Genomic DNA, 13,406 nt, shown 5'->3' with positions numbered 1-13,406 from the left:
TATCATCTTAGTAATAGCCACAACCAGAAGGTACAAATGCATATGCTGGATTTGATGAGTTCTATCATCATGGAAGGCGATGGAGTAACTCAGGAGCTGCTGGACTCGATTTTGATTAACCTCATTCCTGCACACAAGGTCTGCAAAGTAAAACATTATAGTAGTACAGCATTATAACAATAATTTTCATTGCCTTTTGCTTGTTTATCTCTCCACACATTTTAGCCATCATGATTGCTTTTTTCCCCCCCCCCCAGCCTCATAACAGAGGATTGAAAATTTCCTTTGGGAATTATTTGGTGCTGCTCATTAGCTATGTCTGGATTATTCAGTATCAAGAGCTTCTGCCTACTTGTCACCTCAGGAACTCTGTACTGAAACAGAAATAAAGTATTTTCAAGCAGATGTAATAGGAAAACATATCTTACGATTTGTTGGTTGGTTTGGGTTTTGGGTTTGTTGGGGGTTTTTTAATTGAAAAGACATTAAGTATTTTTTTTAAAAAAAAGGAAAGGGAAAAAAATATTTTCCGAAGTCTTCTGTGGGGACTTACTGCTTACCTCAGCTTGCCAGTGAGACTCCCCTCTACCTCCCTAGTTGTTTTTTTTTTTATTTTCCCCCAGTGTCCTTCCCCCTTAAACTTTTCTTGTACTGAAACCTAATTATTACCTGTAGTACTTGCTCCATATTCTTTTATGAGTTCCATACTCATTCTACCCTTTGCAGAGTTCAGCATCCCTTTAACTCACAAGTGACACATACCCACACACACACCCCCATACCCACCCCTGGTCTGCAATTGAGCTTTTGAAGTAGTACTTTTACCATAAAGGCCAATTAAAGTTGAAAGGAGAGTAAACACAACTCAGCCATGAAATCACAGAAAGTGAGATGCAGGCTGCTGTTGCCTTCCATTGACCAAGAAAATTCCCTCGCTAAAACGCTTGTGCTTCTTACTGAAAATTGTATGGAGATCAGTAAGTTTCAACTACAAGCTTCAGTAAATGAACTGTACTCTGATTACCAAATTCTGTTCATTTATTAATTTAAAATAATGACAAAATTAAGGCAGCTACATCCATGACTACAGAATTAAAGTTAAATTTGCACATAAAAGCAGGGATTATTCCTTTGGCTACCTAAAGAGGAAGGATTCATGGAAGTGTATAACACAGGAGTTTGATTAAGTCTTGGCCATTGTCATTTACCTGTGAAATCTCAGCAATGGGGATATAAAAGTATCTATTGTCTGAGGTCAGTTTGCATTCCTTCTGTCATTACCATGAGATGGGAATATCATTCTATCAACTCATTTTTATTCACAGCAGCTGAATGGTGTCTTATTAAAACTGCTAACAGGAAGGGAGGCCTCTTATTCATAACAATAGAAAAAGAGTCCTTTTGAAAATATGCTGTTCTTTGTAAATTGTTTCTAATCAATTATAGTCAGTAGAGATCAGGAGTGGAAATAGGAGTGGAGATGTGTATGTCAGGTACTGGGTGATGCTATTAACAGTGGTGGGCAGGCATTGCTCTGAGGACGCAAAGACCTGGTAAACCTCGTACAACTGGACAGTGTGTTGTGACTACTTGGTGTAGGCGAAGTAAAAGTGAATATGATCCTTTAGCATTAATGTTAGCTTAATCATGTAATTTTACCTAATGAAGGAAATTCTTAAGCAAGGCTCTGATAAAGAAGGAGGTAAACTTGGTGTAAATATTGGGTTGTACTGCATATTTAGTATCTGTTAGAGGACTGGTGGCCAGTCCTTATTGGCTCTTGGCCATCATGACTGAGCAAATAATATGCTTTAGTTAGTGCTCAGTATCGTACTGTGGTCAGTATTTTCGTCTGGTTTAACTTGTTTGTTTCCTGCAACAACAGAACTTAAAACTACTGCTTTACCCATAGTAGTTTTTTTTTTTAAAAAAAAAAAAGAAAAAAAGAGGAAGTTCTTTCATCTGCTCTGCCTAGCAGAGTTTGACTGCAGTAATTATGTTCTCCTTTCCTGAAAAGATCTCCTAGGAAATTCTGTGATTATATTAATTGTTTGTCCTTAGGTATGTAAATCAGAAGCACCATAGCTTGAAAAGCACAATTTATTTTCTTGAAGAGAACATCTAATAACAATACTTTTATGTCCATGCAAAGCAATTGAATACTAGTCATTCTCTGCTATGACATAAAGTATCAGTGTGGCTAGACTGTTACACTTAATGGAACTTCATCTTCGTAAAGGAGCTGAAATATGTGTTTTGGATAATGTATTCTATTCCTTTTTGGGGTTTTGTAGTTTGGGTGTGGATTTTTTTTTTTTTTAAAAACTCTCTTACATTGTGTAAGACAGTACTGCAATAAAAAAAGATAAATATACCAGTACCTAGACATGAAGTAGAGTCTACCTCAGTATCTAAATTATATTCATTTGTACCTCCATTATCAGTTAAGTGACTTTACTGTACATTGTTCTCTCTGTGTGTGCTAATGTGGCTTTCCTCTAGTGAATCCAGGTTTTCAATAGCAGTATGGTATGACACATTTTGCTCAGACCACCTATGGCATCAAGCTGTAGTTCTTTTTATTAACTTTAAAACCAGTGCTATTTAGTGAATATTTTTCTTCACACTTTTCCTATGAATGTTAGTCCTTAAAAACACGTATTTCATGTATTTAAAATCAGTGTTTTCTTCTGCATCCTCTACAGCATGGCCAGTCCAGACCGGCAAAGTTTTATTTTCTCCTAACAGATTGATTATTTGCTTATTTATTAATTATTAATAGTTGTTTATCAATAGATATTTATTTTCTAGGCTGTTTTGGTGTTTGGTTCTTTAGGGGGGTGTGTTTGGGTTATTGGTTAGGTTTTTGGTTTTGTGGGTTGTTTTTTTGTTTTTTGTTTTTTTTGCTCTGGTGAGACTGTCTAGGGGAAAAAAAAACAACACAACTTCATTGTAAGAAATATTTGAAGCTGTATTGAAGATCCAAGTAAAATAAACTTGCTCTATGAGGTTGGCAGTCCTTTTGGTTTAATACAGACTTACCTGCCCACAAGATTTTAATCATGGTCTGGTTTGGAGAGAAACTGTTTTGTTTTGAATTTGAGAAGAGTTTATGCATATCTGTCTGTCTCCTATAATGAGACATCAGTTTAGTGCTATGGTGACTGAGGAGATATTTGTTTGAGTCTTTGGCTATTTGTTTCTCTTTACTATCTGTTGATGAACTGTCTTTCAGTTTGTCATCTCATTAACTAAAAGAACATGAAGGAGTCATTCTCAATGTAGACTTGCCAAATACTGTCTTTCCAAGAATCAGTCATCCTTAGGCTTTACCTGTATTTTGTCTGCAGTAATTTGTAATTTTCAGGATAATCAGCTAATCCACCTTCCTTTTTTTTTTTTTTTCTCCCCCCCCCCCCCCCCCCCCCTTCCAAGCTGCATTAATCCCTAGATGAGATGAAATATTTCATACTGGATTTTGTGCAGATTTGGACAGTCACATTTTTCAGATGTGCAGTTACATTCCTTATCTTGCTCAAGAGTAATAAAAACAATGTTCAGATTTGTTATGTTGCGATCGAACGTTTACTTGGAAACTTTGCAGCTAACTCTACCCAAGTGTAGGTGCTTTCTGTGGGCTATCTCAGAGCATACAGTACAGTCCATGGAGAAGTCAGTGCACAGTTTTACCCTGTAGACAAGGCTGAATTTTGCTTCATGGTGTGCTTTTAATGAGTATGTGAGGGGGAAACAAAACTACATTTAAATAGTAAGTTAGATTAGTTAGTTTTTCAGTGGCAAAATTTAGTGTACTTTAGTTACAAAAGTGTGGAGGTGTGGTAATGCCTCTTCAAAATTTTTAATGTGATTGCATGTGAAAACTTTTTATAAATCTGAATGCAATGCTAAAGATAACTGGAGTGATAAAAGTCTTAGAAGAATGTACAGGAAGTGATGGTTTTGGGTTAGATTTCTTTTAAGTATGTGAAAAACTAGTTTTAAGATTTTTTCGAAGTCTGTAGTTGTGGAGTTAACATAATTGAACTTAGATAGTTTTGAAAACAAATAGATTGGTGGTAGAACATACCTTTCTAAAGTCATGGTCTTTTAAGGTTGGGAGAGAAAAGTCAAGTCACCTGAAATAGTTTGTCTCTTTAAAATTTTATTGTTTTTCCTTTATTTCAGAACCTTAATAAACAAGCATTTGATCTTGCAAAAGTCCTGTTGAAAAGGACCGTCCAGACCATTGAACCGTGTATTGCCAATGTATGTAAATTAATTAATTCATCCATGTTACCTACAAGTAACAAGTGTTCTTGTTAACTCTGTTGATTTATTGGAGATTTGTTTGTTTATTTAAAAATACTGTTTATAAAAGTCACTACAGTCTTGTGGGGGTTGTAGTCTGGTCCATTCTGTTGTCTTTCCTTGGTGCTGAAACCAATAGAATTCTTTAAAGTCAGATAGTTTAAAGGGAATTAGGCAAATTCATAAAAGATTAATCAGTAAGTATTTAAAAGCTCAAGGAGTCTCACCAACAAGTACCACTTTCCAATTCCCCTGTTTCTTTAAGCTTTTGTAATTAGTCATAGCAGGAACCAGGATAGTGCATAGAGTGACCTTTGAGTTGATTTAATATTACTATTATTCTCACTTTCTTATTCAAGTGTGTAATAGCTTTGTAGCATTTGCCCTGCTCAAATAATACTGATATTAACAACCCACAGTATCTAATAAGAAGTATATCAAGCATGTTAAATCTTAACAATTCCAAAAGAAAGCATTTGTGTTTTAGACTACTTTGTTTTTTCTATTAGATCACTAGCAACTGTGGTACATTACCGTCTAATATCACAAGACATATTATAAAGTCTTTAAAATGGATTAAAAGTAGAGAAGCTTCTTTTTCAGCATTTGATGATCTTCAATTTGGATTGGTTTAAAAATAAGATACTAGATTTTTTTTCTTCAACTTCTGTTGGATGAATATGTATTTTTAATTAATAATTTTATTATTACCTGTTAATTTTGCTGGGGAGATGGTTGTTGATATTTTAAATTACCAAATTACCATGAATTAGTCAATCCTGATGGAATTAGAAGAACTGAACTGTGAAGGATGTTTGTTTGTAATTTGGTTGAGCCTAAACTGTAAGGGTGAAATGCTTCGATGTAATGAAAAAATGTACATTGAGTACTTTCCATTAAAATTAAGGTATGAATGATACTACATTAATGAAAATCTGCTCAATAATATTGTTTGTGTTCTAGTTTTTTAACCAGGTTCTGGTACTGGGGAAGTCCTCAGTAAGTGACTTATCTGAACATGTGTTTGATTTGATACAAGAGCTTTTTGCCATAGATCCTCACTTACTGCTGTCTGTCATGCCGCAGCTTGAATTCAAGCTGAAGGTAGGTTACAATGTAGATTTGGACAAGTAATAAAGAGTGCAGAGCTGTAGATTTAATAAGTGTTCTACTGGAGGGATAAAAGTTTTATATTTATCACTTTAAAATAAAGATAAACGTAATATTAAAGGAAGGACACTGGAAAGTTGTGTGCAACTGTGTGCTTTTGGTGCTTGCAAGCATGTATTATGCACACAATACATAATCATAACAATAAATTCATATGATCTAATGCAAAAGTTATATGAATGTAATCTTTGGAGTTCAGCTGAAACAACATATAAAGTACTTAGGCTGTGATTGGCCTATCTCATGAAATGCAAACGTATCAGCTTCAGTATTGATATGCAGAATTTTCTTTTGTGAAATAATGTTTTAATAATAGAGGAAGTATTTCCAAATATTTTCTCAGGTTTGTCTTAATCAGCGAATAAGTCAGCTGATTTCTTTTGAATCACTGGAAATTGTTATTTTATTCTGACTTGGGGGGGTTGGGTTTTTTTAATTAAAAAGCTATTTGTCTTTCATAAGATTGTAAGTGGACAAGAGAAGTAATTGCATGTGTGTGCATGCACATATAAGTTATGGTGGCAACAAACAAAAATAACCAAGAAATAGGTATTTGGTGAAATTACATACGTCTTTTATTAGTGCACATCTATTTATAACACCGTAATTGGTGTCTTTTCCACACACATAAAATAGTCTTACAGTATGTTTTAAAACAGAGGTAGGATTGTTCATTGTTGAAATTGTTAGGGATATATGTTACTCGAACTACTGTGCATGGGTGTTTATTCCTGAACGAGAAAGAATTTTCAAAGCACAGCCATCTGTCTAACCCATCTATTTGATGGCTGTAATATGTTAACTTAATAGGTATTCATATATTTTTACTCATATTCATCTAATCTAATTAGGGAGACTGAGGATTATCAGAAATTTCAAAGTCACTTTTTAATCTAATTTATAAAAGCAGAAGGAAAAGGAAGCCAGAAATTATTATTAGTAAGATAGTACAAATAATGATTTACAGTTCCTTTTTTGTGTGTTGATTTTTAGAGCAATGATGGAGAAGAACGTTTGGCTGTTGTTCGACTTCTGGCTAAACTCTTTGGCTCCAAGGATTCTGATCTGGCCACACAAAATCGTCCTCTTTGGCAGTGCTTTCTTGGGCGGTAAGAGAAATGGGGATAGAATTCTGAATTTCTCTTCTTTCTGTTCTGAATTTTCTGATAGTATTGAATTTTTCATTGTGTTTTTAGAGGACGTAACTGTATTTGAACAAATTTTGTTAAATCTTCGAAGCAGAGAATTGCATACAGTTTTACTTTAGAATGAAGAAGCCTGAAGGACTGCTGCTATACTGCTGTCAGCTGTGGGAATATAGGTTAGATAGTACATTATGTACATAGCAGTAATTACACAATAGATGTGCCAGCATTGTCTGAAATATCATACTGTTCAGCTATATCTGCAACTGTATCTGTTTTAATTGGCATTTACCTTTTTGGGTGAAGAGATAGTTCCTTTTAAGTAAATATAGAGTTTTATCATTTTTTAAGTGAATGTTTTCAAATGATACATGTTATATGGCGGTTTATATTTTTATCATTTCATATGTGTATGTATCTGTATATACACATGCACACACACGGTTGACAGTGTATGGAGAATTATGTTCAAAAGTCAATGGACAAAATCCATTGGGTGATCATTTCATCCACATATAGCATATTCATACTTTAATTTTAGTCCTGACTTAATTTCACAAGAAATAATATAAAAACTTGTATGAGGTACGTTATGGAGATAAATTCAAAACATTTCTATTTTATTATTTTGCCATATAAAAGTATTCTAATAGTTAATGGAACATACTATCAACACATGTTACTACATAGAGAATAATCTTGATTTGCAAGGCTAATTAAAAATTAACATTCATCATCTTCTATCCCTCTAGGTTCAATGATATCCACGTCCCAGTGAGATTAGAGAGTGTGAAATTCGCCAGTCATTGTTTAATGAACCATCCAGACTTAGCAAAAGACCTCACTGGTGAGATGCTCATACTGGGGTTTAGAATAATTTAAGAAATGAGCAAGGAAGAATGGAATTATTTCTGTACATAACTGTATAGTTCTAAAATGTATCAGGTCCAATGCTTGATGCTAGATGGAACTACCATTACTTTCAGATGAAGACAAGTGCTAGTTATTAGAAAGAGAGGAGTATTTGACATTATGTGGGTTTTGTCAGAGTGAGTCTTTAAGAAGCTACTCATTGCAGAGTGAGTTTTAAAGTATTTTCAGATTCTAATAAAACTTCTGGCAAGTCAAAGCAAATATTGGTGCAACATCTTGATTTATTTTCAAAACCAGTGTGTTCCCCGGTACTCTCTTCTACTGAGTTTAGAAAATGCCATTGTGCTGATCTAAACTATGAAGCTTCTTCTTTCACTTCAGCATCATTTTAACTATGAGCAGAATTTCAGGCTTAACTGAAAATATTGTCGTGTTTTGATGCAAGCTACCCTACAGCAATTGTCAGTATTTTTCATTTATTACTTACCTTCTTACCTCTTTGGGAATGAGTCTCTGCTCTCTTTATTTCTTCTTGCTCCCCCACCCCCCTTTATTTTCAATACATTCTAATCACTTCATTGCTTGTTGCAGATGAGGTTATTGTAAAAGCTATTAACTTTTATATTCTTCTGATGTTTACGGTTATATAATTGTTTTTTATATTTAACACAGAAAATGCTGGAACAGATGTTTCCTGTAGGCAGTTATATGTTTAATAGATTATATGGTGGTGATATGTGACTGTCATTTAATTGTTTTAACATTGTTAATAAATTGGAATATATCATATCTAGATAAAAAAGCCAAGCTTTTCATTGTTTCTGGTCGTGACAGAATATTTGAAGGTTAGATCACATGACCCAGAAGAAGCCATTCGACATGATGTTATTGTTACAATTATTACTGCGGGCAAGAGAGATCTTTCTCTAGTCAATGACCAGCTGCTTGGCTTTGTAAGGGAAAGAACGCTAGACAAACGGGTAAGTGTTAATACTCTATTTCTAGGAATATCTGCTTCTGATATATTTTGGTGAGTGTAAAACCAAAAAACCAAAAGCCACAGAAACAGAGAAAATCAGTTGGCTGTTAGAATGCTGCGGGGGGGGAAAAAAAAGTCTTACCAGAACATCTTAATGAAGATTCCATATTATGGAGGCACCATTAAAGTGTTGTCAAGCAAATAAGATCATTGACTTGTGAGGAACACAATCATATTGTAAGAACATAAGAATTGCCACATATGTTTAGGCCAAAGCTCTCCATAGTTCACTGTAATTCTCACAGTGGTCAGTTTTGGGTTTTTAGCAATTCATGATTTAAGGATTTCTTAAATCTGTTTGATCATGTTCATCATAGCTTCTAATGGAACTTTATTCCATGAGTTTATCAAGTTCTTTCTTGAACTTATTTGTACTTTATAAGCATCCATGGCACCTGCATCAGTAAATTCAAGTTTAATGCATGGGTGGAAAAAAGTAACTTCACTTGTTTGTTTTAAACTTTCTGATAATTTCACTGAGTATCTCGTAGTTCTTGCATTATGTAAAATAATAAATATTCTTTGACCCACTTATGATTTAATAAATATGTATATCATATCTTCTCCACTCCTTTGCTTTCCAAGGTAAAGAATCACCTCATTAACTTTTACACAAATTGATTATTGCATGCTTCTGATCATTCTTGCCTGGTTGTTTTATATCCTCTTGGAAACAAGATGACCAAATTCAGCCATGGCATTCAAGGCATGTACCGTGTTCTGTACATACTTTATGATAATTTTTTTTTTTTCTGACTATTTGACATTCTGCCTTTTACACTATTTCTGAGCACTGAGCTGACAATTTTAAAAAACATCCATGTTGACTTCAGGATCTCTCCTGAATAATTTTAGATGATACATTGCCTAATAATATACATGCAGAGTTAATGCAGGTGGGAAAACATGGCCTTAATCTGAATTTCTTTTATTTTGTATTGTAACAATTCAGTAGCATGACACTTTTCTGCAGTTCTTCATTATAATGTTAGATCTGACTGTCTCAGTAAATTTTATACATACTGTTCAGTTAATTTTCTAGTAATTTTTCATATGTTAAGTGTCACAGATCCCTTTCTGACTCATATCAATAGGTTCCATTTGTTCCCTTAATTGTGAAAACCAGTCATTTATTTCCACCCATTGTCCCCTATGTTGTAGTTAATAATTAATTCACAACAGGATTTTTATTTTAAGATCCTCTGGTGTGAGACTTTGTTGGAAGTTTTTTGGGGATCCTAATGCATTTTACTGATATGCTTAGTCATAGAGTGGTTTGGGTTGGAAGGGACCCTAAAGATCATCTAGTCCCAACCCCCCTTCTGGGTCTGCTAAAATTTATTTTTTCTTAGATGAAACTTCCCATTATGTAACATGTAATGACACATTCCCATAACTTCATTTGTCAGCAGTGTCTACTCTTTGTTGTTACTGTTTTCTTTCAGCCTGCTTGCCCATTCAAAATCTCATGTTCTGGTGAGTGGCACTCTGTTCCTCTTGGGACCATTTAGTTTCTTTCACATTTGCTGTGTTCAATCTGTTCATTGACAGATTGCAATAATAGAATAGTTAGTATTTGATGTATCATTTCTAAATTCCTGTAGAAGTCTTGGATGGGATACCACCTGGTCTTAATGATTCTGTTACTGATAATTTTATTAATTTGTTTTAAAATGTCTTGTGATGACACTTGAAGAAACCTCTTCAGGACCCCTCTCCTGGAATAAATCTTGTTTGTGTTTAAGCCCTACAAAAGGGCCTGGAAGGCTTCCTGCTTCTGGAGGCTTTGGTGAAGATGTTTAATTAGTATGCTTTTTTAATAATTTGGTTCTGAAACTTTTGCCATGCTTCATTAAGGATTTACATTTAACTTGCCAGAGCTTATACTCTTTCCTGTTTACACTCTTTCAGATGTGGCTCCATTCTCTTTGGAGGGTGATGTTTTAATAGCAGACTTCACTGTGCTGTGTAGCCATGTTGATTTTTTTGTTGTTGTTCCTTTTTGATAGGGGCATCCTTTCTATAACCTGTGTCATTCTAGCTAGTTACTTTTATTATTCTAAAATAATTTTCTCTTTTTTATGTTCCCCTTTTTAAATGAGAATGTTACTGTAATGGATTTTGAGAAAAGGATGTCATCTTTGCACAAAGAGAAATACTTATTTTGAGAATTATTATAAAGCAGCTCTTTACTAGTTGTACCTGCAGCTTGACCTTGCACATTTCTCAGGAGTGATTAATACCACCTTCCTTCTTTTTCAGCCATTAAACAAACATGTCCAGAAAGTAATTTATGAGACTTAAAAACTTGTAGTGTAACAACCACCTTCCCTCTGGCACTTCTACCTAGTCAGAATGGGATGATTGTTACTGTGTCTTCTACATAGTGTCTCTGTTGTACTTCAGCATGTCGCCATCAGTAAGAGGCAGTCAGTTGTAGAGCTATAATACTCATTTCTACAGAGCAAGGGATTTTCAGTTCATATAGCCTTAAACCCAGTGTGGTGGTACTTAATGTTCTTCGTATGTTTGACTCAGTGATTTCACACCAGTCATAGGTTTGATGATCTATTACATTTCAAGGTTAGGTGCCTTTTCAGGCACTCATCTGTGAAGAATGATTTCACCTCTAGATGATGTTTCTCTTATAAAAAAAAAATCTCTGGAGAGAGCTTTAATGAAAATACATCCTGAGGACAAATGAAAATTGAGGATTGACTAGAAATGACTACAACAAATACTTAGAATTTGAAGTAGACTTTAACAGTATAGCATGTCTTTGTAAGTATAATTAGTGTTATAAAATGAATATCAACGACTCGTAAACTTTCGGCATTTTCTTTTAGGATTTTTCTCCAGTTTGGGAGAGGGGCATTGATATGTCCATGTAATTGTCTTTATTTTTTTTTATGTAGGACTTTTTCAGTTCCAGACATAGTGCATTATACCTATTTTAATTATTCTTTTGCTTTAAAGAACTCCATTATCTTCTGCTGACTGCATTTACCCCTTGTAGCCAGGTTTCTGTTGGATAAATCTACTGCAAACTCCTAAGTCATCATTCATCAGTTTGACTTAATCTCATTCTTTTTAGGCCTGCAATCATCTATCAAATGAGAATAGATATTACTATAAAAAGAGCTCTTGTCCAACAGGTTGAAGTAAAATGCTGATTGTTTAAACACCCTAATCTGTCATTTCAATCCTGCCTTTTTTCTTCATAAAACAATGTGGCATCTAGAAAAATTTAAATTTAAATCATGCTAACTGTTATGTTATTGATGTGATCTGTTTTTTCTTCTGGCCATGTTCTAATTGGTACAGTATTAGTAAAGATAGCCTAATGACTTTTTTTATGGTAAAAGTTTTTGGCTAAAAGATAGTACTTTTTTTAAAAAAGTCATTAGGTAACTTGATCTGTATGGGTGTTTGCACAATGATTACAGCTATTAAAATACAACCAAAAAAAAAAAAAAACCACCAAACTGCACCACCTGTAGTTTTCAAATCCATTTTTATTGATCCAGTTGGAAAATTAACTGGGAACAGATGCTTCCCAAAAACTAGAATCCAGTCTTTGCTAAGAATTGTTCTGAGGAATTTTCCATTGGAGCCCTGTCTCTAGGGTCTTGCCAGTGTCTTCAGTTTTTAGAATAATTAGTTTCAGGAGACATTTAAAAGCTTTTAAAAATGGTTCCTTTATACTGGAGTAACCTTAAGAACCTGAAAAGTTAGAGGAGAGTTTTGACATCTGACTTCTGTTCCCATTTCTCCCAACAGCCTTTGTGGTCTAGAGACTTAGTCCCTTCATGAGAATAGACTTTCACATCATCAGCTTGAAGTCAAAAGCTATAGAATGAGGAGCCATAGGAACAGACTCCCATTTTCTTTTTCTCTTTATGCGTTTTTCTGCATGTGTTAGTTTTAACTCCTTCTCTGTGTGTACTAAAAACCGTTGTGGCTTTTTCCAGATGAAGGAGAAAGATTTTAAGATTTTAATATTCTTAACTCTATGGAAGGAATAGTTTAGCTATTCCAACAGGTAAGAGATTGTCTTGAATTTTCGATAACAGGTTAGGTTTTTTAACTCAGCCCAGCAGGATTTTAATTATGCTGGTTAACCAAGGAAGCTAAGACTGTCAAAATTCTTTTTGTTAATTAAATCAGGGTAGTAGTTCTGTTAGCTGTGTTTATTGGTCTGCTCTCTTTGAAATAGATTATTACGTTCACCTTTATTTTCATTTGCCTTCATATTTTATCCTACTGTATGCTGTTTGAGCTCTAATTCTCAGCTGCACCTTATTCTTTTTTTTTTTTTTTTTACCTGTATCTCCTGTTCAGTGACTTGCTTCCATGGTGTCTCAAAGGCATTCTGTCTACTGCCTCCCATCTTCTGCCTGAAACCACCTTTCTGCATGCTCAAACTTCTACTCTCTACAGCAGTTTCAGTGATCAGAAATCTATTGACGATCCAAACCTCCTTTCCTTATAACCCCTTGTTAAGTACTCTGCTTTCATTTAAGACTTAAATTTTCTAGAATAATTTCTTGCAATCCTCTGATGTCTTCTGAAAATAGTTTTGCTATCCTTCCTGTCTCATACAGGAGATCTGGTGAAGCTATCAATTGCATTGGAAGGGTATATCTGAATGGAGAAAAATATTAATGCTTTTCTGAAAATGTTTCTCTCAGGCCTTTATTTTCTTTAAAATGTGCTTTAGATTGCAATGGGTGTGAACAAATTCCTGCAGAGAAGTTAAACGATAGCGTCTATAACAAAAATTTTTCTCTTTTGTGAAAACAAAGTATTATAGTATATACTGTCAAAGTTGTTACTATCTTGAGTGTTACTTTTGGTTTTAATATTTAAGA

At 34.3% G+C, this 13,406-nt stretch overlaps 1 protein-coding gene across 2 annotated transcripts in view; it reads left to right on the top strand.

The window, feature by feature from the left end:
- Window positions 1-13,406, top strand: part of PDS5A (PDS5 cohesin associated factor A) — an 86,601-nt gene that overhangs the window by 37,354 nt on the left and 35,841 nt on the right. For both annotated transcript variants that reach the window (XM_074866021.1, XM_074866022.1), the window contains exons 6-11: window positions 12-138; window positions 4,186-4,266; window positions 5,272-5,412; window positions 6,472-6,587; window positions 7,376-7,470; window positions 8,331-8,476. In XM_074866021.1, coding sequence (XP_074722122.1) covers window positions 12-138; window positions 4,186-4,266; window positions 5,272-5,412; window positions 6,472-6,587; window positions 7,376-7,470; window positions 8,331-8,476 — 706 coding nt within the window. The remainder of the gene's footprint in view (window positions 1-11; window positions 139-4,185; window positions 4,267-5,271; window positions 5,413-6,471; window positions 6,588-7,375; window positions 7,471-8,330; window positions 8,477-13,406) is intronic.

This window comes from Strix uralensis, chromosome 4 (assembly GCF_047716275.1).
Source record: "Strix uralensis isolate ZFMK-TIS-50842 chromosome 4, bStrUra1, whole genome shotgun sequence".
NCBI lineage: Eukaryota > Metazoa > Chordata > Aves > Strigiformes > Strigidae > Strix > Strix uralensis.
The sequence above is the reverse complement of the archived record's forward strand: the minus strand, read 5'-3'. Positions and strand labels throughout refer to the sequence as shown.